Below are 25,762 nucleotides of genomic sequence, written 5' to 3'. Positions count from 1 at the left end.
TAAGCAATAAATGTAGAGCGACGACCAAGCAAGTAGCGATCCCGAAGGATGTATAGCGTAAACATCGCAACGGCCAACAATTGAGAACGCACGCCACCCCAGGTCGAAAGAGCAATGGACACGGAGGCCGCAGACAGCGAACAGGTAAAAAAAGACGCACATTTTGACTGTGGTTAGTCACATTTCACCCACTACACTATCACACGTCGATAATAAAACCGAGAGAATCCAATCGACCGCATCCTCCTCCGATGAAGCATCTGCTGCTGGGAGCACCATGACATTTTTTCACAGTGTGCGCTCCTGCAATAAAATAAATTCCGTTCCATGTACAGGGCGACCACCACACGTACACAGCTGACGAACGGGGCACACACCCACTCAGCCTTTGTCCGTGCGGTGATTACACTTTATTGAACCCTTCCGCGAATGAGACCACATGAAAACAAAACAAAGGATTCAAAGCGTAGTAGCAGCTAAAAGAATTGACATATGTGCCACTTCATAGCCGCCTTGAGCATTTGACCCGTTTGTAAAAAAGTCCAAAGAAAGAAGCACAACGGATTGTGTGACAGCTTTACCTCCATACACAATTTATTCGCACTCAATCTGTAATGAAATCGTTTCAACTACGTTTCCAGGTGTCTTGCCACCACTGCCTTTCAAATATAGGAACTAAAGAAAGACAACATCGCTATGGGCGCATTGTTCAAAGTCCCTTCTGTGCCCTGCGATGGATATAGTATGCTCCCATCGAAGAAGTTCAATACATTATGGCCATTGAAGCACTTGTCACAAAAAGGCAGATTTTGGCATTGGTGTTATAGATGACAACTCGTGGGTTTGCCGTTATCGTTATGCAAGCCACCGAGAGCGTCTTTGCCGTTGATGTAGTGCACAAACTCCACTTTTGAATCTCGCAACGACGGGAGCACCTGCGACATCTTGTCCTCGGCTGCGTCGGCACTGGGAGCTGCGTCTTTCCCTTCCTTGTCCCTCGCCGTACGTCGAGGCTCGAATAGGAGTTTGTCTAGCCTGCCCGTCGGTGCTTCGCAGAAAATGAAGATGAAGTAGCTGATCACGTAGCTCCAAACGAGTACATTGAAGAAGAACGAGACCTGCGCGAAGAACACGATAGAGAACAGTGTTTGAGAAGGTAGATAGCGAGCTTTATTCCAAATACTTCGGAAGTTATTCGAACAGCACATTGCACGTCCACCGTAAATCTTATTACAAGAAAGGAGGCATGCGGCACACGACACATGTAAAGCAGGCGACGAAAGTATTTCATCCTTTGCATGGCATATCTTGTCGTACCGCCCTTCCGGCAGAGTTTCCTAAAGAGATTACTATAGAGAGAACCCTGGCGCTCGTATCTATTGGGGTTGGGCATGCCTGGTGCATCAGAAAGCACCCGCAGCGTAGAAGTTATGGCTAGTACGTCGCTTTATAACAAAGCGAACAACCCAGACACGAAACGTTTCTTCACTGATGGCTCATCAGTGGCTCGAAGCTCATATTACGACTTGTTTTTACTCTGCACAGAAAAAAAAGTTACCGGCTCGCCTCGAAAGAACAGCATCATCGACGTTAGGTGAGCTTTGTGCTATATAAAAAAAGCAATCACATGCATATTCTACATCTTCTGCTACATTGGACAGTACGGACTCGAAGGCTGCACATGAGATAAACCAATTCTAACTACCATCGCGTAGGCATTTACGACATTAGATACACATTACTTTTTATGGTAAGCTAGCATTGTAACGACTGATAACGCAAGTAAACAAATGCATACATGAGCGCCAGGAGCCACAAATAGGCACGAGTATCAGACAGATGGATACAACTGACCATCATTACGAACAACAGCAACGCCAAAGCTTCCTCTGTGGTAAGTTTATTCGCAAACTTATGGCTTTTTTGTGTACAAAGGTTGACACTGGGCAGACAGGCTGGCGTCTAAATGAACGGCTGCGACAGCATAACCACATAAAAGGAGCTCGTATTTGTCCGCCCACTGTGGGTCGTGTGGCCGCAAATCTTTCCTTGGAGCGCACATTTGGCATTACAAGATAAATAATTATAATAATAATAATAATAATAATAATAATAAAACACCTCGAAGGGACACTACGTGAGATCGTGGAGACCTTCCACATCAGGAAAAATCAACGTTTGTAAACACATACAGGAAAAAATAACAAGTATGAGTCGTTGTTAGTCAGCGCCCTTCATTATCCCTGTTGAGCCGCAAGGAAAGATAGCAGCCAAGCAGCCATAGTGACGCGCTGCTATATATTACCAGAGGAGGATGCGGCGTTCACGTGAAAAGGGCGTCTGCTCCCGGAGCTTACATATAGATGCGAGTAGATTTCGTCCAAGCTGCGTAGAACGTTTGTTTTTGTAAATGATACAGATTTCGTAGAAGGACAAGCGAATACGCAAAACGAGAAGCGGCGCGTGAGGGGTGAGGTAGTCTGGGTATTCTCTGGTTCAAAAGTCCCCGGGGGAATTCGCAAAATAAGTAGGGGTGTGCGAATATCAAATTTTTCGAATATGAATCGAATACGAATATCCACCTTCGAATATCGAATCGAATATCGAATATCAAAGGAAAAATGCCTCCACAGTAACGATATTTTATTTAACATGTAGCTATTTGAAAAAAAAAAAAACATTAACAGCGTCACTGGCAACACAACATACACTGCTATCTCCAGAACACAATGTCCAGGCTAGCACAATGCACATCACAACACAAGCAAATATCACGGCACAATGAAAGTAATGACTACATGTTATCATGAAGAAATATGAGTTGCTCCACATGATCAGGCAGCAGGCGCTCCCTTGTAACAGAGACAACCCCCCCCCCCCCCCCCCCCCCCCCCTGCCACTGAAAAGGCACGCTCGCTTGGAACAGAAGTGGCTGGTATAGGGAGGTACATGGGGCAAAGCTTTGCCAGACTGGGGTATCTGAAGGTGCCTACAGTCCGCCTCCAGTCACGTGGGTCACTGTCTTTGTTCAGAAGTGGTCCCGCATAGTGAACGAGTGGTAGTGCGGCACGTTACGGCCACATAATATTGAAAATGTACGGTTACATTATCGCCAACAGCGCTGTACGTCGGAGATGCACCAGCAATAAATCATACGTATTGGAGCGCTCGTCGCAGGCAGATATCGTGCCTCCGTGTACTTACGATGTTTATCGCTCCTCTCGGCAACGTTTTTCGTGATACGAACGCAGCATAAATGTGGAAGACGAGTTATTTTATGCATGATAATTGAATCGCAAATTCGAATTTTTCGAATATTCGAAGTTATCGAATAATCGAAACTTTTCGAATGCACTATTTTCGAATCGAATACGAATATTTCGAATGTAATATTCGACGAATATTCGAAACTTTCGAATATTCGCACACCCCTAAAAATAAGTTAAACGTGCACAACGAGCTATCGACTATTCATGGCAGTAGTTTCACTTGATGGCTACTTCGGAAAAGCTATGCGGGCAGCTTGGAACTATATAGCGCAAGTTTGAGAAAATCACTTGATAAAACGTTTTTATGTTACAATTTGTCGTGGAATACATTGTTTTTTAGCGGCAATGCCACTAGAAGCCCCGCTCATAAATGTCGAGCGCGGAAGCGTTCTTTGAATCTGCAATAAGGAAGTGCACGTGAAGCGCTTGAACACAATATTTCTTTTTTTGCGAAGTTAAAGTGGAAACTGAGCTAGTATCGTAGAAAGAAAGGCGTATAAGTGAAGAGGAAACTACAGGACAGGTACAACGTTGGTCCTCAGCTGCATCGCCCATTTGAACAAGACGGCGGATTATATAGAATGCGCATGTGTACAAATGACAACTTGTAACAGCAGATATTAAAAAAAAAATAGAGTCAGGCGCATGAAGTTCAGAGTCGTATGGGCAGGAAAGAAAAACAATTTCTGGACAAAGGGCTCTGTAGTTCGTGCGTGTGATTTTTTCTTGATTATCTGTTGTTACAGGCTCTCATCTGTACGCATGCGTACTGAATATGACCGTAGTGTTTATTCATACGGACACTATAGCTGAGGACCAGCGTTCCACCTGTCCCGTCGTTTTTTTCCCCCGCTAAATCTTGAAGCCCTTCTTTACGCGCTGGAAAATGTATTTTTATGTGTGTGTGTGTGTGGGGGGGGGGGGGGGCATAACTGCTTGTAGCGCGAGCCCAGTTTAACTGGAATAACGCGTCATAGCCGCTTAAAACTCGCTGTCGATGCGTATGATCAGCTCTTCATCTTGTGAAACGAAAGTTTACTGTGAAACGAAAGTTTACGCCCCGCAATATCTTCGAGCGTGCGCCCGTGTACAAGAAAGAGAAGCATTTGTATCGACCACAACAACCTTCTCATTATGGAACTCGTTCTCACAAGATCCCGCTGAAATTATCTCTTGACACATCACTCGTGCTGATGCACGAACTTACGAGAGCTTAGCCTCGGCGTAATGGTAAAGGATAACTTTCTACTGAGCAGAGCAGTTTTAAATGGCCTGTTCGTATAATTTGATCGATGTATAAAGTGGAATTTCTTTTTTTTTCTTTTTTCAGGTGGGCTTTTTCCGGGTCATCGTTAAGCGTCGACACAACGTGGGTGTCTTCACAGATGGAAATTTTGTCACCATCTCTCTCTCTCTCTCTCTCTGTCATAATGTTTTCCTGACTCGATATGCGCTATATCAATCCTCTAGTAATATACTTGCGCGCCTCTGAGGCATGCATGAAAGTAAAACGGCGCTTCAGGTAATAAATTCGGCGCTTAAACGCGGGCCATATTATCTTCTTGCTCAAGAAGTAGCCGAATCACACGATGTAGCCCTGAAAACTGGCCATTGTATAAGGTATCAGTGGATTCCAGGGCACTGCGGCCTACATGGAAGGGAGCAAGCCGATGCGGAGGAAAAGATGGCTTTCGATAACGCCACATTAATGGCCATTCCATTTTCACGACCGGATCCAAACACCGTTGTATATACACCCCTCCGCGAAAATACTGCAGCATATTGGCAAGCCATCGTCACCGCCGTCTTCACGAACTCGATCCACACATGCACGTTAGAATACCGCCAACCATGAAAAGGTGCAGTACAAGCCTACTACACAGATTGCGACTAGGGTGTGGCGTTCACTCGTCGCTACCTACACCTCATCGGCTGAGCGGACAGTCCGAATTGCGAGGTATGTGGCACTCCTGAGACGACAGAACACCTCTTGTGCGTCTTCCCACGATATATCACGCAAAGAAATGCGATGGCCACCGTCTCGTTAAAATCTACGAAACAGCAAGTTTCAGAAAAAGTTCTGTTGGGACCACCACCTCGTCATCAGCGCGATATTCTGAAAGCGCCGAACAAGCTTTTGCGGTAGACAGAACTCGACAAGAGACTGTAGATAGTTTCTGGACATTCAAGGTTTTGCTTCCTCCTCATCATCATCAACACATTCTCGCTTTTTCTCCCCTTTCCTAAGGCTGAGTAGCAGGCCAGAAGATTGATACAGGCCGACCTCTCAGCTTTTCTGCCACAATAAACCTTTCTCTCTATTGAGGCATGCATCAATTGCCTCTTTTCACTTACGATGAAAAAATGCGAATAGTGCACCCGCTCCCTGGATATGTGCAGCGAGAGTTGCACGAATGGCAAGTGGACTATGTACACGCCGAAGGCCAGCCTGCTGAGGGGCGTGAAGGCACTCCACGACAGGAACGTGCATAGGAAGCCTGCGTGATGTAAAAAAAAAACATGCACAAACAAACTTACCAGAGACTTCAGTACACACCTTCGGTAATCGTCGATCATATATAGTCGAGAATATACTTGCAGTTATTCACTAGGAGTGTTTTTTTTTACCTATAATAGTATAATCCATACTCACGAGAGAAAGAACTTTATTAAGAATAATATGGTGCCCAATCCGTTATAATAATTTAATGATTTCTGGGCTTTTGCGCGCCAGAACCGCGATATGAGGCACGTCCACAGTAGTGCGCAGGGTCCCTCATCGGGGGGGGGGGGGGGGGGGGGGGGTGAAGGTACACTGCAGCGCCCACCCTTCCTACTAAGTTATTGAAGGATCAGACTTTGTACACAAGCCTCTAAGTATTTTCGCCTCCATCGGACTGCGACCAACGCGGCCGGGATCGAACCCGCGCCTTTCGGGTCAGCAGCACCATAACCACTCTACCACCGCGGCGGCCCAATCAGTTATTGGTTTGTGCTTTATTACCCCTATACAGCATGCGCCAGTCTTTCAACGTTTACGTGCAGCTTCTAGACTAGCGGTCAGCAAAATGCTCAAAGTAGACTTAAGGCATTATCCGAGGATCCAGTCGCCGTTGTTATTTACCACACCTTGTGTGATGTTGTCGTGTTTAAATACGTCTACGTGCGCTTTATAAACTGGCAAGAAGCAAGTTTTGCTTCTCTCTCTCTCTTCAACATTTCTTTCCTACGATAGCTGCGGCGTACACGGGAGCGCCAGAATCGTCGACCAGCATCTACAGCTACAACACTAAAGTGAACACAAAGCAGCAACAGAGTGCCTGACTTGAGCAGGTTTGTACAATTAGGTGCAATACAAGGCAGCGTAACTTTACCGATGAAGAGCGACGACGAAGCTTTTGGCGTTTAGACGACGGGCGTATTTTTACAACGAAAAGGGGAATTTACCTCTGCCTCACTATAGCTTGCAAGACACTATGCAAGCACGTGGCTCCCCAAAAGTTGTGCGTCTTAAGTCTTTTTTTTTTTTTTTTGAACGCCAAAGGTTTCGCACAACTCATAACCACGAATGTAGGCGAAGGTACCGGGAGGGGGGGGGGGGGTCAGACGTTTTCAGGTAGCTTTCCTCTATATAGTCGAATGTTCGCGCAGTCGGGCAAATTTTTACCTCTGTACATGCAAAGTCCTTATTTAACTGCGCGAGTTTCGGAAACACAACGAGGAAGCTTCTAGCTTCTCGCATAGTCCTGGTAAACAAAAAAAAAGCAAAAGGAAGAAAGGAAACCTTGGTTTAGGGTTGAGAAGGTTAAGACATAACAAAGCTTCGTGGTTGGAACTCATAACGTCAGCACGTGTAGCTGTCGCTCAAGGAAGAACGAAACACGGGGATACAGCTGTAATGAAATGTGATTGCCCTTCGTGACGTTCAAAAAAAGCAAAAACAAACTGGCCGTTGCCTCCAAGGAACGAGTAATTAATATCCCCTCTTTCACATTCGTTCAGCTCGTGTATTCCCGTAGCGGCAGGCGACCGTGATCAAAAAGGAAGTTGTGGCACAGCCCCACGTGTTTTGCATAATAAGGACGTGTTGACCAATGCGAGCAAGCGTTCACTGAAGTGTGTCACTTGGCTCACTTTTATGTCCACGCGCTGTGAGGAAGCTAGCAGCGCTCGCCTGGCACGTGTACTTTTGTGAAAAACCGTACAGCGTTGTCGAAGATGAAGTCGGGTTCGTCCAGTCACGCGTGAGACGCAGGCATCGCCCGCAATTATCCAAAGGTTCCGTGATTTACCAGAGCCTGTTTTATGTGCAGACGAGTTAGCTAACGACAAAATAACCAGCGCTCTATACAGTACTAATCGTAGAAGTATCAACAAACAATTTCATTTCATCTTATTTCATTTATTGTGCCCTCAGAGCCAACCATGGCATTACAGAGGGGAGTGCGTTACACGTTTCATGGGAAATTGTACAACATAAGTCAAATATGACGTACATAATTCAGTAGGAATGCTACGAGTCAAAAATCAAAGGAGCTATTACAAGGTATTTAATGAATTCAAGATATAAAAACAATACAAAATATACAAAACATGCAAAAATAATGACATATAGGATATACCAGGGTTGCCAGGTCGAAAAGACATAAAATAGCCGAGAAATTGGAAAAACCAGCCAAAAAGTGGCCAACTTGAGCCAAGGGCAGTAAAAGCAGCCAAAAAGTATCAATGCGTGTGTGAAAACTACTGCGACGTTGTTATTCAAGCGGCTAAATTCAAGAACCTTTTGGTGGAAAAATAAGTAACTACAGCAAAACCCCTTAAAAATCGCAATTTCTGAGATTAAAGCACAAAGTGTTGACTTTAGCAACCATTTCGTGCAGGATGCCGACGTTTCTTGCGCTGTTGCAGAAATGACATTTCCTTCACGCGTCGTGCGTGACTTTTCTTAAAAGGGCTACAAGTACCAGCGACCATGAAACTAAGTACGCACGAGTGTGCTCAAAATCACAGTTGCTGCGATTAAAGCATAAATTGTAGCCACTTCCGCAATCGTTTCTCGCGTGATGAAGTCCGAGCAATTAATATCCTCCAATCGCAGTACCGACCTAATCCTAAGAAACGACACAAGCAGTTGGTCAGATATCTGATTGTTAATGACAATGAGGGCAGGCCGTCCTGGACGCGGAGCGCTTTCGGTTGTCCTCTTCACTTCCAAATACAGTTTAACGTTGTGTTCAGCAATACGTTGTCTGCGAAACGAGGCGCCATGCAACAGTTTTCCTCCGAGTCCCAGCCACTATTCCAAAAGTATTTTCTTTTGTGCAATGCAAGCGCCAAATTCAATTTTGGGAGCTGGAAACGCAACCTCGGCCACCATGTTTTGACACCCCATACTCGAACGCCAGCGGCTGCGACGTCACAAGATATTGATAATTTGGTTCAAATCGAGGCAACAGGAAACTAGCCTAAAAGTAGCCAATTAACCAATAGCTTTCTTCTGCCGCCACCGCCCTAAAAAAGTAGCCGAGTTGGCGCAAATTAGCCAAACCAGGCAATCCTGGGATACACAGGTAAATAAAATCGCGTTGTGTTAATAATGTTGTTTAATTAATCACGAAACAAGAACTTATCACTAATCGATGCAAAGTTTTCGGGAAGGCGGTTGCACTCTAGTGACGTCCGAGGGATGAATCATTGCCAAAACTTGTTTGTGCTGCTAGAAGGAGCGTGAACCTTATATGAAAATCTTCGATGCGGCGCGATACGTAGTGCGGATTATCGATCAGTGAAGACAAGTGAAGCATCAAGGGAGCTTCAGCCTGCACTATTGCTGTATAATTACTCAAAATCAGGGTTCAATACTACGATAACCTTCGAAATACTGATAACTGACGAGAAAAGTGAAAACGGACTAAACGACAGCGTTACGGAGGGAACCAAACACGCGCTCAACGCTTGGGGTGAAGCCGATAAATTTATATGAAGTGACGGCTGCACATCCGTACAGTATTCTGCATACGTCGCATGTACATACATATAGTTAGGCTGCAGTGCCACGCATGCCCTTGGCGGTGGATGTGAAACGCTAGCCGAAACTGATTTGTCACGCAGAGCGTTGGACGCGCAATACGGAGGTTCTGGTTCGGCTGCTAGGCTGTAAAGATTCTTTCCTTTCAATTTAGACAGTCATTGCCGTACATGCATGGTTTTGCCTTGTGCCTTAGTGACCCTCTCTCTGTACAGGTAATCACTATTATCAAGTTATTGCTCGGTGCAAGACCTGCCTATACTGTAGTCTGTATGCTAGATTTCACGAAGTCGCCTCTCATTCTAGAGCGAAACAGACGTGTAATGTATCGAACAGTGTTACAACGTCTCACATTTTATATGCGAACCACTTCTTGGCGAAGCGAAGGCATATTGACCGTATCTATCTATCTAGCCGCCTACGTCTTAGTGCTCTTAGGGTCGCCTCGTTATACTGGTATATATAAAAATTGGCATGAGATGATATGATTGTATGGCGAACATGAATAACAGGTCATCATATGAGTATAGCACGGCATGATTACCATGTATGTCATGATACACATGACAAGATGATATCATGATGCCATGGCGGTCGTTTCGTTACCTTGATGTATATACCAGAATGTTTATCACATGATGTGAGTGTATAGAAAACGTGAATAACAGGTCACAACTTGAACTTTCATGACGTGCACGTCATCTATAGCCACGCATGTTTTATTTTGATGTTTTCGGATTTCACCCGCAAAGACTAGAGAGTAATAGCTAAGCGGCTCAACGGGCCCAGCGGACGAGCGGAGACGCCTGCTGCACATGCATGTGCGGCACGCTGGGGCAGCCAGCGTCTTTACGGAGCGAGCCGCTCGCCCGCTCGTATCCTACATGGTATCCTCTGCCCAGCGGACCAGCGTTTTCGCGAGACAAGATGGCGACCCCCAACACAAGCGGCCGCGGCATGTTGTCAGCGACACCTGCGAATGCGGCGCTCGCTCGGCTCCATGCGAAAACGTCCCGGCGGTGCTTTTCAACCGAAGAAGACCTCTGAAGACGAGGCCGTTTGGAGGTCACCTAAAATGGGTTCAAGTCATCGAAAGCTTATAAGACGGGCGCCAGGGCGCGAGCCGACACTCCGAGGCTTAAACCATCGTGTTTATCATTTATTAGTATATTGGAGACTAGACGACAAAAGAAACTTTTAAGAAAGTACGTGCTACTTTGACATCTTGTCGGAACCGATTACATTTGATCGCTTGTTCACAGACGTGGATAGAACTGCCTACATTTCGCGCTTTTGGCAAGTACGTCTTGTCAAGACGCGGTCAGCTAGGCTGCAAAACGATGGCGAAACCAAGTGGAGGCACCTTCATTCACACACAGCGGAACGCGAGGTGCGTTCTACGTTCCGCTGGAAAAAGCGGGTCAACGCTAAGCACCTTCGCTATTACACTTCCTTTCGTCTAGTGCTCCGCTGACCTTTCCGCTCGTCCGCTTGGCCTGCTGGCCCGCTGCCGCTTAGCTATTACTCAATATTTAGCTACGCTCGGCGCATACCATGCAGCAATGTTTGAGATGCTTCACGATTGTTTGAGATCATTGTGTCAAGATTGCGCGCCGGACGCGGATAGTCTAGCTTATTCTAGAGCTTACGCGGCCACGAATCTTCCATAGCACATGTATAAAAAGCTGACGCGTTTTACCGCTTGGCGTATTACTCGACGGCCGACGCTGTTCTCGCCGCTATGAGTATACAGCTTGAATTGCTTGTACTTTCGCCTTTCATTTTGCGGGCACAGTTCTTCCAATAAAAGGGTTACGTATTTCCTTGTTCTGCTGGAGCCTTCTTTGACGTAACGACTACGTGACAATATCACTAACGTGAGCGGTTGGGGGAGTTGGTAATTCATCGTCAAGGAAAGTTTTGCGGCGCGGAAAAAAAAGCACTTACAGCGCTTGTCCGTGTCGCCTCCGTTCGTTCGTGTTTTTTCCGCGCTGCAATATTTTCCGTGACGATCTATATCATAACATCAATAACCCAAATGACATGATACATACGTCGCGAAGCCATCGTGGTCGTTTCGCTAGTATGGTACGCAGCAGAATGTGCATGTCTACATGACTAACATGCAGCAGTGAATCACCTGTCATAACATAAATGACGTGACATTCATGGATGGCATTACATGCATATGTCATGTTCACATGAGTGGCATAAATTACAAGATGTCATTGCAGTAATTTAGCTAGGATATCTCAATATGCATGACATAACATAAATTAAATGACATGCCATACATGCCATGACATACGTCGTACTTACTCACATAGAACCAACACTAGATGGCGAAATACCGCCTAGTTTGTGTAAGTATACCATATTCATGTATGACAAACACGTGGCGATGAATGGCATGTCATGACATGAATGGAGCGATACGTCATCAATGGCGGGCTTGCATGTCATATATGACATGACATGCAAGTCAAGACATTCGTGATATGACACATGAATGGCATGAACGAAAAGATGTCATTGCGGTCATTCTTTCAGCGGCGTACCTCAATATGCACAATATAAGTGATACAACGTAACACACACGAATGGCATGTAACGTATTAACTAGCATAAAGCCAACACGGTTTGGCGGACTGTTGGCTAGTGTCGTGTAGTGCTGCCAACATAGTCGGAAGCAAGCGGTATTTCTTCCTCAGAGGCGGATGGATATGAGCGTGTACCAATGGGCGCGCACACTAGACACGTCATGACGCGGACGGCTGGTGACGCCGCCGTCTGAGAACGTGCCCGAAAACATGAGCGGGACTATTTCTATAGCCGCGAAGGCAACCGACGGTCGCGCTTCGGTCATGTGGGCGGGGCCTTTCCTGCCTTCTTAAGTTGTATCCGACTTTTGTTTTAGCTAGCTGTTGTGTAGCCCTGCCCAATATGTTCGTAAATAGCTGGCTAGTGTAGGCTAATGCTGGCTAATAGTGGCTAACTATTGGCTTATGTTGGCTAGCACTGGATGTTCAGATAGTTGCGGCTGGTGCCTACAAATCTTGGCTTAATGTTGGCTAACAGTAGATAATGTTGGCAAACTCTTGGCTAGTGATGCCTAAATTTGGTTAGCGCTGACCATAGCTCGGCACACTCACTCATGAGTGCACTCACTCACACTCATTTGAACGTTGTGAGTGTGAGTATGAGTGAGTGCTCATGAGTGTGAGTGGACGTGAGTGTGAACGTGAGTGAGCACTCATGAGTGTGAGTAGACGTGAGTGTGAACGTGAGTGAGTACTCATGAGTGTGAGTAGATGTGAGTGTGAACGTGAGTGAGTGCTCATGAGTGTGAGCGGACGTGAGTGTGAACGTGAGTGAGCATTCATGAGGGTGAGTTGGCGTGAGTGTGAACGTGAGTGAGTACTCATGAGGGTGAGTAGATGTTAGTATGAACGTGAGTGAGGACTCATGAGTGTGAGTGGACGTGAGTGTGAACGTGAGTGAGCACTCATGAGGATGAGTAGGCGTGAGTATGAACGTGAGTGAGCACTCATGAGTGTGAGTAGTCGTGAGTATGAACGTAAGTGAGTGCTCATGAGTGTGAGTGGACGTAAGTGTGAACGTGAGTGAGCATTCATGAGGGTGAGTTGGCGTGAGTGTGAACGTGAGTGAGTACTCATGAGTGTGAGTAGATGTGAGTATGGACGTGAGTGAGGACTCATGAGTGTCAGTGGACGTGAGTGTGAACGTGAGAGAGCACTCACGAGGGTGAGTAGATGTGAGTATGAACGTGTGTGAGTACTCATGAGTGTGAGTAGGTATGAGTATGAACGTGAGTGAGTGCTCATGAGTGTGAGTGGACGTGAGTGAGTACTCATGAGTGCCAGTAGGAATGAGTATGAACGTGAGTGAGTGCTCATGAGTGTGAGTGGACGTGAGTGTTAACGTCAGTGAGTGCTCATGAGGGTGAGCAGGCGTGAGTATGTACGTGAGTGAGTGCTCATGAGTGTGAGTAGTCGTGAGTTTGAACGTGAGTGAGCACTCATTAGTGTGAGTAGGTATGAACATGAGTGAGTGTTCATGAGAGTGAGTAGTCATAAGTATGAACGTGAGGGAGCACTCATGAGTGTGAGTAGGTATAAATATGAACGTGAGTGAGTGGTCATGAGTGTGAGCACTGAGTAGGCGTATGAAAGTGAGTACTCGTGAGTGTGAGTGGACGTGAACGTGAGTAAGCACTCATTAGTGTGAGTAGGCGTGAGTGTGAACGTGAGTGAGTACTCATGAGTGTGAGTAGACGTGAGTATGAACGGGAGTGAGTACCAATGAGTGCGAGTAGTGTGAGTAGGTGTAAGTATGAGCGTGAGTGAGTACTCTTGAGTGTGAGTAGAAGGGAGCTGTATGTGAGTAAGTATTGACGAGAGTGAGTGGACCTGAGAAAGAACGTGAGTATCGACTGTATGTTGCCATGAGTATAAATTACCGATAACTGTGAGTAGACTTGAGTGTGAACGTGGGTGAGCTCTCATGAAAGTGAATAGACGTGAGTATGAAGATGAGTGATTACCGATGTGTGTGAGTATACGCGAGTGTGAACATGAGTTCTGGGAGAGTGATAATTGAATGTGAACACGACCTGTGAGCGTGAGTAGATATGGATATAAGTGCGAATGTATGACTGTGAGTATGACTGTATCAACATGAGTTAGCGCCATTAGTGGGAGTAGACCTTATTATGGACGTATCGGTTAGTGTGGGTAGGTAAATAAAACTGAGTGATTGAGGAACCATAGTGTGTGCCTTTGAGTGGTAGTCGGCATGACTGAATGTAAGTACTCAGGAGTGAGAGTTGAGGTTAGTATGAAGGTAAGTTAAAAGCACCAAGGAATGTGTGTCAGGGGTCGGCAAAGTTTATGGCACACACTCACTCGTTCACTAAAAAAATGTGCTGCTTCTTATGGGCTCACTTGGTCTCAAACTCGCTAAAACACTACAGTGAAACCTCGGTGATACGATCACAGATCATACGAATTTCGGGGTGATACGAATTGTTCGTTGGTCCCGGCCAAGGCCCATTGGCCTGCAATGTAGTGCAGTACGGTTGTTGCGAACCGATTTTCGTCCAGTGACTTTTGATACGAACGTACGCTATTGCCAAGGTACGAATAGGGGGTGTCCTCGCTGTCACGGAAGACGTGCCGAGCACGTGAGAGCGCGGAAACGCAAGCCTGGGCATGCGCGCCGCACCGCCAAATCGTCACAACCACGGTGTAAGAAAAACACGTTTCTTACGGTGAGAATAAACCTTCAGACACGCTTCACGGCCTCCGAGATTGTGTGCGCGAATCTTTGAGGCTCTTATGTGCCTCTTGTGCCTTCGCGTTTAGATTACAGAGGACATTAGTGCCATGCTTTCTCTTTTCTATCGCGTCGACGCAGGCTGCTGTCGTTGTACTGTGTTTACACGTGCCTTCCTCGTGCATCAAACATGCTATGAAAGGTGGACGAAGACCGAAAGAAGGCGAGTACTGTCTTGGCGAAAGAGTCAGGACTCACAACGTCAACATGCGCGACCGTTAAGCTCGCACTTGTGCGGGCACGGTCATGAGTTTCCCAAAAAACATCCCCAACACCTCCGCGATAACAAAACCATAACACAGGACCGTGGTCAGGGGCGTAGCCAAGGGGGGGGGGGGCTGGGGGGGTTCAACCCCCCCCCCCCCGAAATTTTTCAATTTTGCTTGCATATATGGGCACGCACACATACAAACGCACGCACGAACATACATAAAGTATGGTTGAACCCCCCCCCCCCCGAAAAAAATTTCTGGCTACGCCCCTGACCGTGGTTCTGTACTTTTGTGGCCTTGATCCATCGCGTCAATGCGCTTCTTTTGTTAGTTTCGCTGCAGTACTCTGTTGTCCTGCCAAAAAGTATACTAAAATTTGGAAGGGGGTACTGCTGCCGCGGGTCACAACGCACCTGGTTCATTAATTAAATGCGCGCGTATGGGCTGTATATTTACGAGTGCTCTTACGATTGGCGACATCCATAAACTTAACTGACAATCATTCAGGGCTCTTACTAACGTTGCTGCGGCGCTGAAAAACGATAAATGAAAATGTACGCCAGCTTTCCTTCGTCACATGCTCAATTTCCATGCTTTCTGGTGATACGAATTTCGGATGGTACGAATATTTGAGGTGGTCCCGTGAGATTCGTATCACCGAGGTTCCACTGTATTCAGCCAAGGTCACTCACATTCAGGCTAAAGAGAGGTTTCCTCAGCCGGATTCACGTGGACTTAGAAGCATCAGATTTTTCTCCAAGTGAACGCACGCGGACTCCACCCTCAATATTGAGAACTGCCAGGCTCGCTGGGACTCAACGTCACCAGTTAGTCCCAAACGGTCTCACTCAACGACTACAAAAAAAATCAACGACCATAGCTCGGCACACTCACTCATGAGTGCACTCACTCACACTCACTCACACTCATTTGAACGTTGTGAGTGTGAGTATGAGTGAGTACTCATGAGTGTGAGTGGACGTGAGTGTGAACGTGAGTGAGCACTGATGAGTGTGAGCAGGCGTGAGTATGAACGCGAGTGAGTGCCTATGAGTGCGAGTAGGCGTGAGTATGAACGTGAATGGGTGTGTCTATGAGTGTGAGTAGGCGTGAGTATGAACGTGAGTGAGTGCCTATGAGCGTGAGTAGGCGTGAGTATGAAAGTGAGTGAGTGTGTGTGAGTAGGTGTGAGTATGAACGTGAGCGAATGCCTATGAGTGTGAGTAGGTGTCAGTATGAACGTGAGTGAATGCTTATGAGTGTGAGTAGGTGTGAGTATGAACGTGAGTGAGTGCCTATGAGTGTGAGTAGGGGTGAGTATGAACGTGAGTGAGAGCCTATGAGTGTGAGTAGGCGTGAGTATGAACGTGAGTGAGTGTCTATGAGTGTGAGTCGGCGTGAGTATGAACGTGAGTGAATGCTTATAAGTGTGAGTGGGCGTGAGTATGAACGTGAGTGAGTGCCTATGAGTGTGAGTAGGCGTGAATATGGACGTGAGTGAATGCTTATGAGTGTGAGTGGGCGTGAGTATGAACGTGAGTGAGAGCCTATGAGTGTGAGTAAGCGTGAGTATGAACGTGAGTGAGTGTCTATGACTGTGAGTATGAACGTGAGTGAGAGCCTATCAGTGCGAGTAGGCGTGAGTATGAACGTGAGTGAGAGCCTATGAGTGTGAGTAGGCGTGAGTATGAACGTGAGTGAGTGTTTATGAGTGTGAGTAGGCGTGAGTACGAACGTGAGTGAATGCTTATGAGTGTGAGTGGGCGTGAGTATGAACGTGAGTGAGTGCCTATGAGTATGAGTAGGCGTGAGTATGAACGTGAGTGAGTGCCTATGAGTGTGAGTAGGCGTGAGTATGAACGTGAGTGAGTGCGAAGGCTGAAAATATTGGGGTGAGTGAGTGTGAGTGAGTATTCTCTTACAGTGCCGACCTATGGCGCTGACTACCACTGGGTAAGTGGCTAATGCTGGCTTGTGCTTGCTAACGAGTTGGCTAATGTGGCGAAGTGTTGGATAATTTTGGCTCACTTTCGGCTTGTGTTGGCTAGTATAGAGGCTAAATTTGGCTAGTGGCGGCTGATGTTGCCTAGTACTGGCTAACTGTCGGCTACTGTTGGCTAATGCTTGCTAGTGTTTCGCAAACAGTCCTCTAGAGCATTGCCTGTAAAGAGTTTTCTAGCTCTGGCTAATGTTGTTTAACTGCCGGCCACGATTGCCTGATGTTGACCAGTCCTGGCTAGCGTTTGCTGCAGTTGTGCAGTGTTTGCTAATAGCTGTAATACCAGAGTAAAAAGTCACACGGTTTCTCATGCATTTGCCTGAGACGGCTCGAAGGCGAAAGCCTTATTCTTTTTGTCAGTCGATTGTTTTGATTCCCACGCCCCGAAAAAAGCTTTCTGCACTTCACGCGGTTTTGCAGAGACTCAAAGATCGTCCCACCATTGATCAAGCAACGATGACGTCATCATGTCACGTCACGTTATTTGACGTCGCAAGCAAATTTTGGCGATACATGATGATTTTTTGCATCACTCGTGTTGACGCCGACGCTACCGACGGTAGCTTTTCGCGGTTGATGAGGCATCTAAGGCTTTCTTAAAAAGAATATTACGTACACACAGGAAAATTTTACAGCGCAGAGAAAAACGCCTCCCTTCGCCCGTTTTTTTTTTCTGCGCTGTAAAATTTTCCTTGACGATGAATTAGCAACTTGTCCAAACGCTCACATTAATAAGTTACATACGTACGGCTATGACTAGTAATCTAGCGTTGCTCGACCACGCAGGAATGCTCCACCTAACGCTGCTCATGATATACGCATCAGCTCGCCGCAGCGTTCATCTCTCCAAGATGAAACTGCCGTCTGCGCTCGAACATGAGTGCCGACGTCATGTCAGACCATATACTCGCCCCGTAATCATGATAACTGCTGGGGTTTAACGTCCCAAAACCACGATATGATTATGAGGGACGCCGTAGTGGAGGGCTCCGGAAATTTCGAGCACCTAGGGCTCTTTAACGTGCACCTAAATCTAAGTGCACGGGCCTGAAACATTTTCGCCTCCATCGAAAATGCTGCCGCCGCTGCCGGGATTTGATCCCGCGACCTTCGGGTCAGCTGTCGAGCACCAGCAGTCGAGCACGACCGTGGCGGGTTACTAGCTTCGCGAAACACTCGGCTCACACTGAAATAATGCGCTGCAGCCAGCTCCTTGCTGAGTGCTGCGCATAGCATCGATTCACATAGTGCGTGGGTTATGCCGGACATTTTTTTTTTTTTTTGAATAAGTGCGGTTCTCGTACAGGTCTCGAACGTAAGTGGGGAGGGGGGACTCGGAATAAATTCTGGCGATCTGGTGAACCTGAATCTAAGTACACGGGTCTTCTTTTTGCCAGCGCTTGTGTGTGTCCCCCTGCATCACTACCATCTTCTCGCGCTGTTTTTAGTTTCAGTATATTCATATGTCCACTTCGCGAACTTAAAGGGGTATTGACACAAAATTTCGCGGCTGCGATAGCCTGCGGGATCGATTTTCGTGAACTTGCGTATATCATCTACCAAACCTGAACAGCGAATACAGCTTGGAAGGTCATTTATGTGAATTTTGAAGTTCGCGTGCCCGATCCAGCGCTATACGCCGCACTTCTCGACATTGACATCATACAAAGTGACCTGAAGGGGACCCCAAACTTCCGCGACGTCACCACGGCGGCCGAGCTTCGAGATGCCCAGCTAAATCATGACGTCATAGTCGCCATTGCACTTTTGCCGCGCGTGCGCCAGCAGGCTACTATTCGGCGGCTGCTCGCGAGTCCGTGCGCGCAGCGAACGTGTGGAAGCCTCAAGAAAGACTTTGCGACCAGGTGACGATGGTGACAGATGACGGCAACAGTATGGCGCTGCACCTGGTGCATGCGAAAGAACGCGAGCAGGCGATGCAAGCAGCGCGGAAGTATACGTCACAGCTCTGTGTGCCGTTTCACGCGCTAGATGACGCTAGTTGTACACGGCGGTTTGTCGTCCTCGGAGATCTCCCAAACCGAAACTGAGACTGGTCGGTAATAACCAGACTATAATTAATTATCTGTCGCGCGCTGCAGCAAGCGATGTCGTATTATGATTAATTGGCCTCCAGCACCATATTGCAGCCATAAAACGCCACACCAAGAGAGAGGGAGAGAGAGAAATAGATGAAAAGGAAACGCAGGGAGGTTAACCTGGTGCGAGTGACCGCTTTTCTACCCTGCACAGGACCAAAACTTTTGTGTCAATGCCCCTTTAATTCGGAACTAACCGGTTCAATTTTAATATCATTAGGGCCTTCGGCACTGTGGCTTGAGCCGCTGGGGCTTTTTAGCGTTCTACTTAATTTCTTGCACGATAGAAAGCGTTTAATGTGATAATCTCTTTTTTTTTATTTACCGCCGCTCTAATCTTGCTTCCAAATTCCTTGTTGGGCCCGGTGAATTAGCTTTTTTTTTTTTTACTGCGCTTTTCCCAAGCGCGTGCGGTCCTTGGCCCATTGCCCAGTCCGCGTTTACGTGCCATGTTTAAGCATCAATAACATCAATGCCGACACGTGCCCAAGCGCTATGTCTTCCGCGTTCTGTCGGCGAAAACAAGGTCGTGTGTTCGATCATCAACCGCGCGACATCCTCCTCCCGGTGGCGCAACTGAACTCTGCCGGTGGCTACCACGCATTCGAGCGAGAGGAATTAGCGAGGAGAAAATGAGGGTATACCACTCGCCGGGGCGGAAATGAACGAATATAACGTCACAAGAAGACCTCAGGAGAGTGAGGTATGAGAAAAAAAAAAAAAAAAAAGGTAAGGTCTGCAGACGCGGACACAAGAGAATATAACCTGACAACATAAACACCGCAACTATATTGGAAATTAAAAGTCAGCGTTCTCTCTCTCTCTCTCTTTCTTTTACAGGTAAGCTGTCTTAGTCTACCCTGTGACGTCGTCATAGTAATAGTAGTAGTTCATAGTAATAGTAATAGTAGCTCAACCTGGGCCCTCATGGTCCGAAGGCAAGTGTCATAACCACTAGGTCTGTACACCTACGCTTTCAGAATCGGGTGTAAGCGCGCGCATTCCAAACCTATAGTCGCGGATTGACGACACCACGTGATCTCGCTAGCCAATCGCACACATGCACTCGCCCGCTTACAGCTTCGCTGTCCGACGGTTTTGATGGCGTGGAACTGGCAGAATTTCTTTCCCCTTGGCCTGCTTCTGCGCTCTGCGGTAAGATGGAACACAGAAGCTCACCTGCGCTTCCAACAATGCGGGCGACGCGGTGTACGCAGGGAATCCACCCAAGCTGCACCGAGGCAATCAAAGCTGGAACCTGGGCAGGTCCGTGAGCAGGAGGCGGCGATACAATTTTTCGTTTCGGAAGGGCAGCGATGATGACAGAAAGCCTTCAGAAGTGGCAAGGGCATCTCCGAGGGTGCCCTTGCGAAGGTGTCCATGACGTCCGCGAACTAGCGCGGACTCGCATAATCACGCCCAATGACAGTTCGAGACGGAGAAGCTCGGCGCGCTTCTTTGTTCATGCATAACATTTAACGCTCGCATACAGATATGACAAAAAACTCGAAGTTGAGTACTAGTGTTTAGGAAATGTATTGATTCTTGCTTACTTAGCAGCCTATTTCTAACCCTTTCTCGCCACCCCACCGTTGACATATACGCTTATATTCACCGCATGCAAAGAGGTGCGTAATTTTGTTTGGTTCTTGCATTACCAATTTTGGGGAGAATGTATAATAATAGTCCAATATGTACTGGGCGGGAATACATTTTTATAGCTAACAAGGCTTTTGCAACATTGACTGCGCATTCATTTGCCTTTATAAATCAATGAATAAACCACAATAACAATATGAGAAACGCAAACGCAAGTACCTAAAAAATTTGTTGTGCCTTCTCTAATGGGTAAGTCAATAAGAATTTTTTTCAGTTGTAGCAATCTTTTGAGTCTGTATCTCTCACAGCATTTATAGTCGCAGTACAAGCTTCCTCGAGAAGAAGAAAAGAAAGCACCGACGACTACGATACTCCCTAATGCGAAATTTGACCGTTGAGCCTCTGCTGAGGCAGCTAGTTTAGCTGCTGACAGTGTTGGCGGTAACGCGTTACAAGTAACGCCGTTACCGGTAACGCGTTACTTTGTTCGATAATTTAGTAACGTACTCGTTACTATTTCGTAACTGTAACGGGTAACGTATACTTACGTTAACATTTTTCGGTAACGTGAAGTGTCACGTTACTCGTTACTTTTTATTCCAATTATCCCGGGAGTCTTACACAAAACTCCTTCGTCCCGTTGGCGCCACATGCCCAGAGCTAATCTTATGTCGCGGAGGCGAACTGCTATCGGCCTGCCAAGTGTTGGCCATAGGAGTATCACCTAATGCGTCCGTCGAGCGCTTATTTGCCGCATCTGTGGGTGAATTCACTAAGAAGCGAGGCATGCTGTCTGACGAAAGCTTAGAAATAGAGCTGTTGCTTAAATTCTACAACTTGTAATTATCAGCAAGTTGTCCCTGCAACACTATAGCGCTGTTTATCAGGTCTGTTTTCAAAATAAAATTTGCGTCTATCCACTTGTAACTGCGGGTATACGTTTCTGGTTGTTGAATTCCTGAGCGACCGAGGCTGACCTTGAACACCATCGCATAAACACTCGCAATTTTCGCGGGAATAATATAGGTTAAATGGGGGAAGTGGTTTATGCTGCAAATATTTTTTCCAGTGACTATGCAATTTAAGAATTTTTTTTTTATTCCTGCAAGATCTATACGCAATGTCTTGTACGCTAGTAAAAGCACGGCGTCAGAATCACTGCAAACTTGTTGAGAGACCAGGGACGTTTTCTTTCCGGAGAGCGTTGATGATGAAGTCTCATTTTCTGTTTACTGTCACTTTGAGCTTAGCCTATGCCACGAAGTGATAAGCGATCACAAGCAACTCTACAGTAAACATTAGGCCACTGTAATATTGCTAAAGTCCGGCGCACGTGTGCAAAGTTTTCTAGTTATATCAGTAATTCAGCTAAAGTCGTTGCTTTGGTTAGATGTTTCATGTGAAATATAAATAGGAGGTTTATTACATTGTTATTCCGGTTCCTGCAGGAAGGGCGCACTTATTCAAATTTCTGACCCTGGAGTAACGGCAGAAGTAACGTGCGTTACTTTTTTTGGGTAACGGTAGCGCGTTACCTTTTTTTGTGTGTGGGTAACGTATAGGGGGTTAACGCGTTCCTTTTTTGTTAGCGTAACGAGTAAAGTATTTAGTTACTTGTTTTCGGTAACGCATACAACACTGTTCAACTTTAGCAGCAGAAGATTGTACTAGAACCAGGGGGAGTGCTCGGAACGGCCTTACCGCCAATGCATCGAAAGTGAAGCCAAAAGAGGGTAAATCCACTTGTGGTGCTGCGATCGGTATAGGCTGCAATATGTGGTCACTTAAGAGTCGTTCGCTACCCGCCACGGTGGTCTAGTGGTTATCAGGATCGAATCCCGGCCGCGGCGGCCGCATTTCCGATGGAGGCGAAAGTGCTTGAGGCCTGTGTAATTAGATTTGGGTGCAGGTTAAAGAACCCCAGGTGGTCGAAATTTCCGGAGTCCTCCACTACGGCGTCTCTCATAATCATATCGTGGGTTTGGGACGTAAAACCCTAACAATTACTATATTAAGAATTAGTTAAGAGGTAGTGAGAATATTTAAAAGTAAGGGAGAGTAATTAAGAAATAATTAAGATGCGATTGAAAATATCTTTGAACAACTGACAGTAATCGCAAAAGAAGTCGAAATAATGCTGACTTGATGGCTTTCGCCGTCAAGCCCTCTTAGCATGCGATAAAGGACGCTGATCATTTTTCTTCCCTGTGCCAACAGTTCGTTCGGTTACGCCGACAAGAGTTGCGCTCTAAAAACGAAAACAGGGTGTTCTGTACGTGTTACGTTATAGAAATGGGCTCTCATAAATACCTCCTCTTCCCGTGGCACAAGCAAGAGTGATCCAGGTGAGGAAAATGGACCACAGGATGCGGTCGAAGAAGGCTGTCGTTAGGTTGCCCAACTTGGTGGTGGGGTCATCGGTGCGGTACCAAACTGTCTTCATGAAGACACAGCACAATCCGCTTGCGATGGCAACAAGCCACGCTATTACCTGTAACATCTGAAACAAGCAGGCCGTTGCGTGAATTATGTATTTAAAAAAAAAAAAGATCGCTGCTGTTCTATTCGATCAAAAGCATAAGGATGCTATCTCTGTGCGCACTCAAGTTGAGATCTACTTCCTGTTTCAGAATCTAAATACTAGTATGTAATTTTTATGTACCTACCTCGAGGCGCAGTCCTTCTCTCCTGCAGGTTTTTTTCCCCTGTGCAGCAGCCGCATGATGCAGCAGCGGCATGCGAGGTCACGAGTTCGATTCACGCCTACGTCGACTGCATTTTCACTATGGCGTGAGTGCAAGCTGGTGGCTTCAATTACCCTCTTGCGCAGTCGCAGTCATATTACTACGTGCAATGATATAAATCAACACGAATACGCGATTCAATGCACTACGCGTGAGCAGAACTGCTACCCGCTCAGGTCATTCCCGCGGATCACGGTATGTACCATCACCATAATATAGATTTTAATTACTCCGTTCGACAAATATAGGTGCGGAAAAAAGCAACCGATTCACGTTATTTGTGGTGCAGCCCTACATTATCGATTCCCTGAACCAATAAGCCACTTGATGACGCGTAGAGCTATGCGCGCTAGGATTTGGGGCAATACATTGAAAAATAAGTCTGGAAAGATGTGTACGCACTTTATAGGCACGCTGTTTGGACGATATGAGAGCAGAGACCTAGGCTACGTATAGCTGTTCATGTCATTCCGCATTCTTTTCTTCAGAAATGCCATTTTACATAAACTACAGTGGTTCACAATGCGCGGGCACTGTTAAAGAAAGTAACGTGCCTCAACAAAAACCAGTACAGCCGTATTATCTATAGGTGATGCGTGACTAAACCTACAATATCCGCATACTCGACTATATTTCAGACCCATGTCACTAATTCCATTGTTACGGAAAAAGACGGTCCATCGCTACTTTTCAGGTCATAGTTGTCGAGACCTTGGTTGTCCATGTCTAGGCATGCTGGTCAAGTTTGTTGAATGCACTTGAAATGGTTATAGGTTGTTGACATTATTTGACAACCTTTATGCAACATGCAGAATGTTACTGCAAGCGTTGCTTCCCAGTACGGCAGTTTAGTTTACAACACATCAGACCTGCTGAAATAGTTTTAAACAGTCTCGAAGGTTCTATATTTTTGTGAAATAAACGCCGCAGGAGCAAGTATACTGTTTCATTTTTGTTGCTATACCGTGTTTTAACCGAACGTACAAATACATTAGCGAGACGTGCGCGGAAACAGCAATTCCTGGTGTTAAATAATTGAACTCGCATGTGAACTCAAAGCGCGTCAAACACTTTCTTGTAGCGAACGAGCATGGTTCGCTTAAAGAAAATAACAAAGTATACAGACACACGAAAACAACACGGACAAGAAGAAGAGACGACGATTCCTCGCATTCTGGTTCGTGTGAGTTTTTTTTTTTTTTCATTTTTTGCACTACGTCGTCTCTTTAACCATAATGAGCCAACCGGCACATCAGCGCATATGGTTATAATATGCTTATTTGGTACCGCAAAGGTGTCGGCTTCGATATAACTTAGCATTGAATTATGATAGATATGGTGCAGTAGCTGTGGCCCGACTAACTCACGGGTTTCTTTGCTTATTCAACACAAAGGTCAAGCAACGTGAGAACATTTGTGTAGAGCAAACTGTATTGTCGAACGAAGCATCAGAATATGCATGCTACCAACCTCCCCATACCAAAAAATAGCACTGTAGAAGTTTCAACTCTTTCAATGTTAGCGCCAGCCGCACTTCGTCGACGATCCGTGTTGTAACAGCAGTGGGGTGATTTGCACGAGCAAATGACGAAGGCATGAGCAGAATGAGTAAGAATCGCTATAAATTACACTGGTTGGGTATCTATTTCTTTTATTTTGCTTGACTAATTAATGTCACTGGTGGATGATGGTGTACCTTACAATGGACGGGAATACGAGAAAAGGGCGACTCAACATGGCGCTGATGCTAATTTAACTCGAGTGAATAAGCCCAGCGCACTCTGGATCTCGTCAAGTTCACAAGATCATGCGAAAACTGAAGTAAAATGTTGGCCCCGTTCATAAAGCACGTCTGACTTAAACAAGCAATCAAAGCTTAACTCTTTGATTGTCATAAATTCTACACGTCGTGTCATGCTGTTGAACTGCACATGAGTCGCGTATAACCAATATACGCGACTTTCGGAGACTGTATCTGGGCGCCGCCAGTTAGACCGCTTGCTCATAAAACATGACTGCATTCCAGAGGAGACATGCCGAATTCCAGAGCTGTGGCGCCACAAGCTCTGGGTTTCTCTACTACCTCGCAACATGCACTCGCAGACACACGAAGGCAGACGAGGGGCGCGCTCTCGGGCCCTCGAACACCAATATAGATCCAAGCAGGGTGTATACTACGTTGATGTGGCAGGGCCGTCGCCCACCGGATTCTACACGGCCGCCGTAGTTCACTAGGACCAACGCGTTAATGGGCTCTCCTATCGGGCTATCAACTCCGCGCGGGCAGAGGAGGTAGCAATAGCGCTTGCCGCCTCGGACACGAACTCGAGGGTGATCATCACAGATTCGCGCAGAGCCTGTGAAAACTACCTGGCGGGCGAGGTCTCACCTTTAGCCTACGACATTCTAAAACGAGCCGCGAGGGATTCGGACCCCTCACCTAAACGCATCATT

At 46.5% G+C, this 25,762-nt stretch overlaps 1 protein-coding gene across 1 annotated transcript in view; it reads right to left on the bottom strand.

The window, feature by feature from the left end:
• Positions 1-326: 326 nt before the first annotated feature.
• Positions 327-25,762, bottom strand: part of LOC119393966 (nose resistant to fluoxetine protein 6-like) — a 104,989-nt gene continuing 79,553 nt past the window's right edge. The window contains exons 14-16 of the mRNA XM_037661173.2: positions 22,875-23,064; positions 5,625-5,767; positions 327-1,118 (exon numbers count right to left, since the gene is read on the bottom strand). Of these exons, the coding sequence (XP_037517101.1) occupies positions 822-1,118; positions 5,625-5,767; positions 22,875-23,064 (630 nt within the window). The 3' untranslated portion in view covers positions 327-821. The remainder of the gene's footprint in view (positions 1,119-5,624; positions 5,768-22,874; positions 23,065-25,762) is intronic.

The sequence above is a fragment of the Rhipicephalus sanguineus genome, chromosome 1 (assembly GCF_013339695.2).
Source record: "Rhipicephalus sanguineus isolate Rsan-2018 chromosome 1, BIME_Rsan_1.4, whole genome shotgun sequence".
Lineage (NCBI taxonomy): Eukaryota > Metazoa > Arthropoda > Arachnida > Ixodida > Ixodidae > Rhipicephalus > Rhipicephalus sanguineus.
Note: the sequence above shows the minus strand (reverse complement) of the source record. Positions and strands in the feature narration are given on the sequence as shown.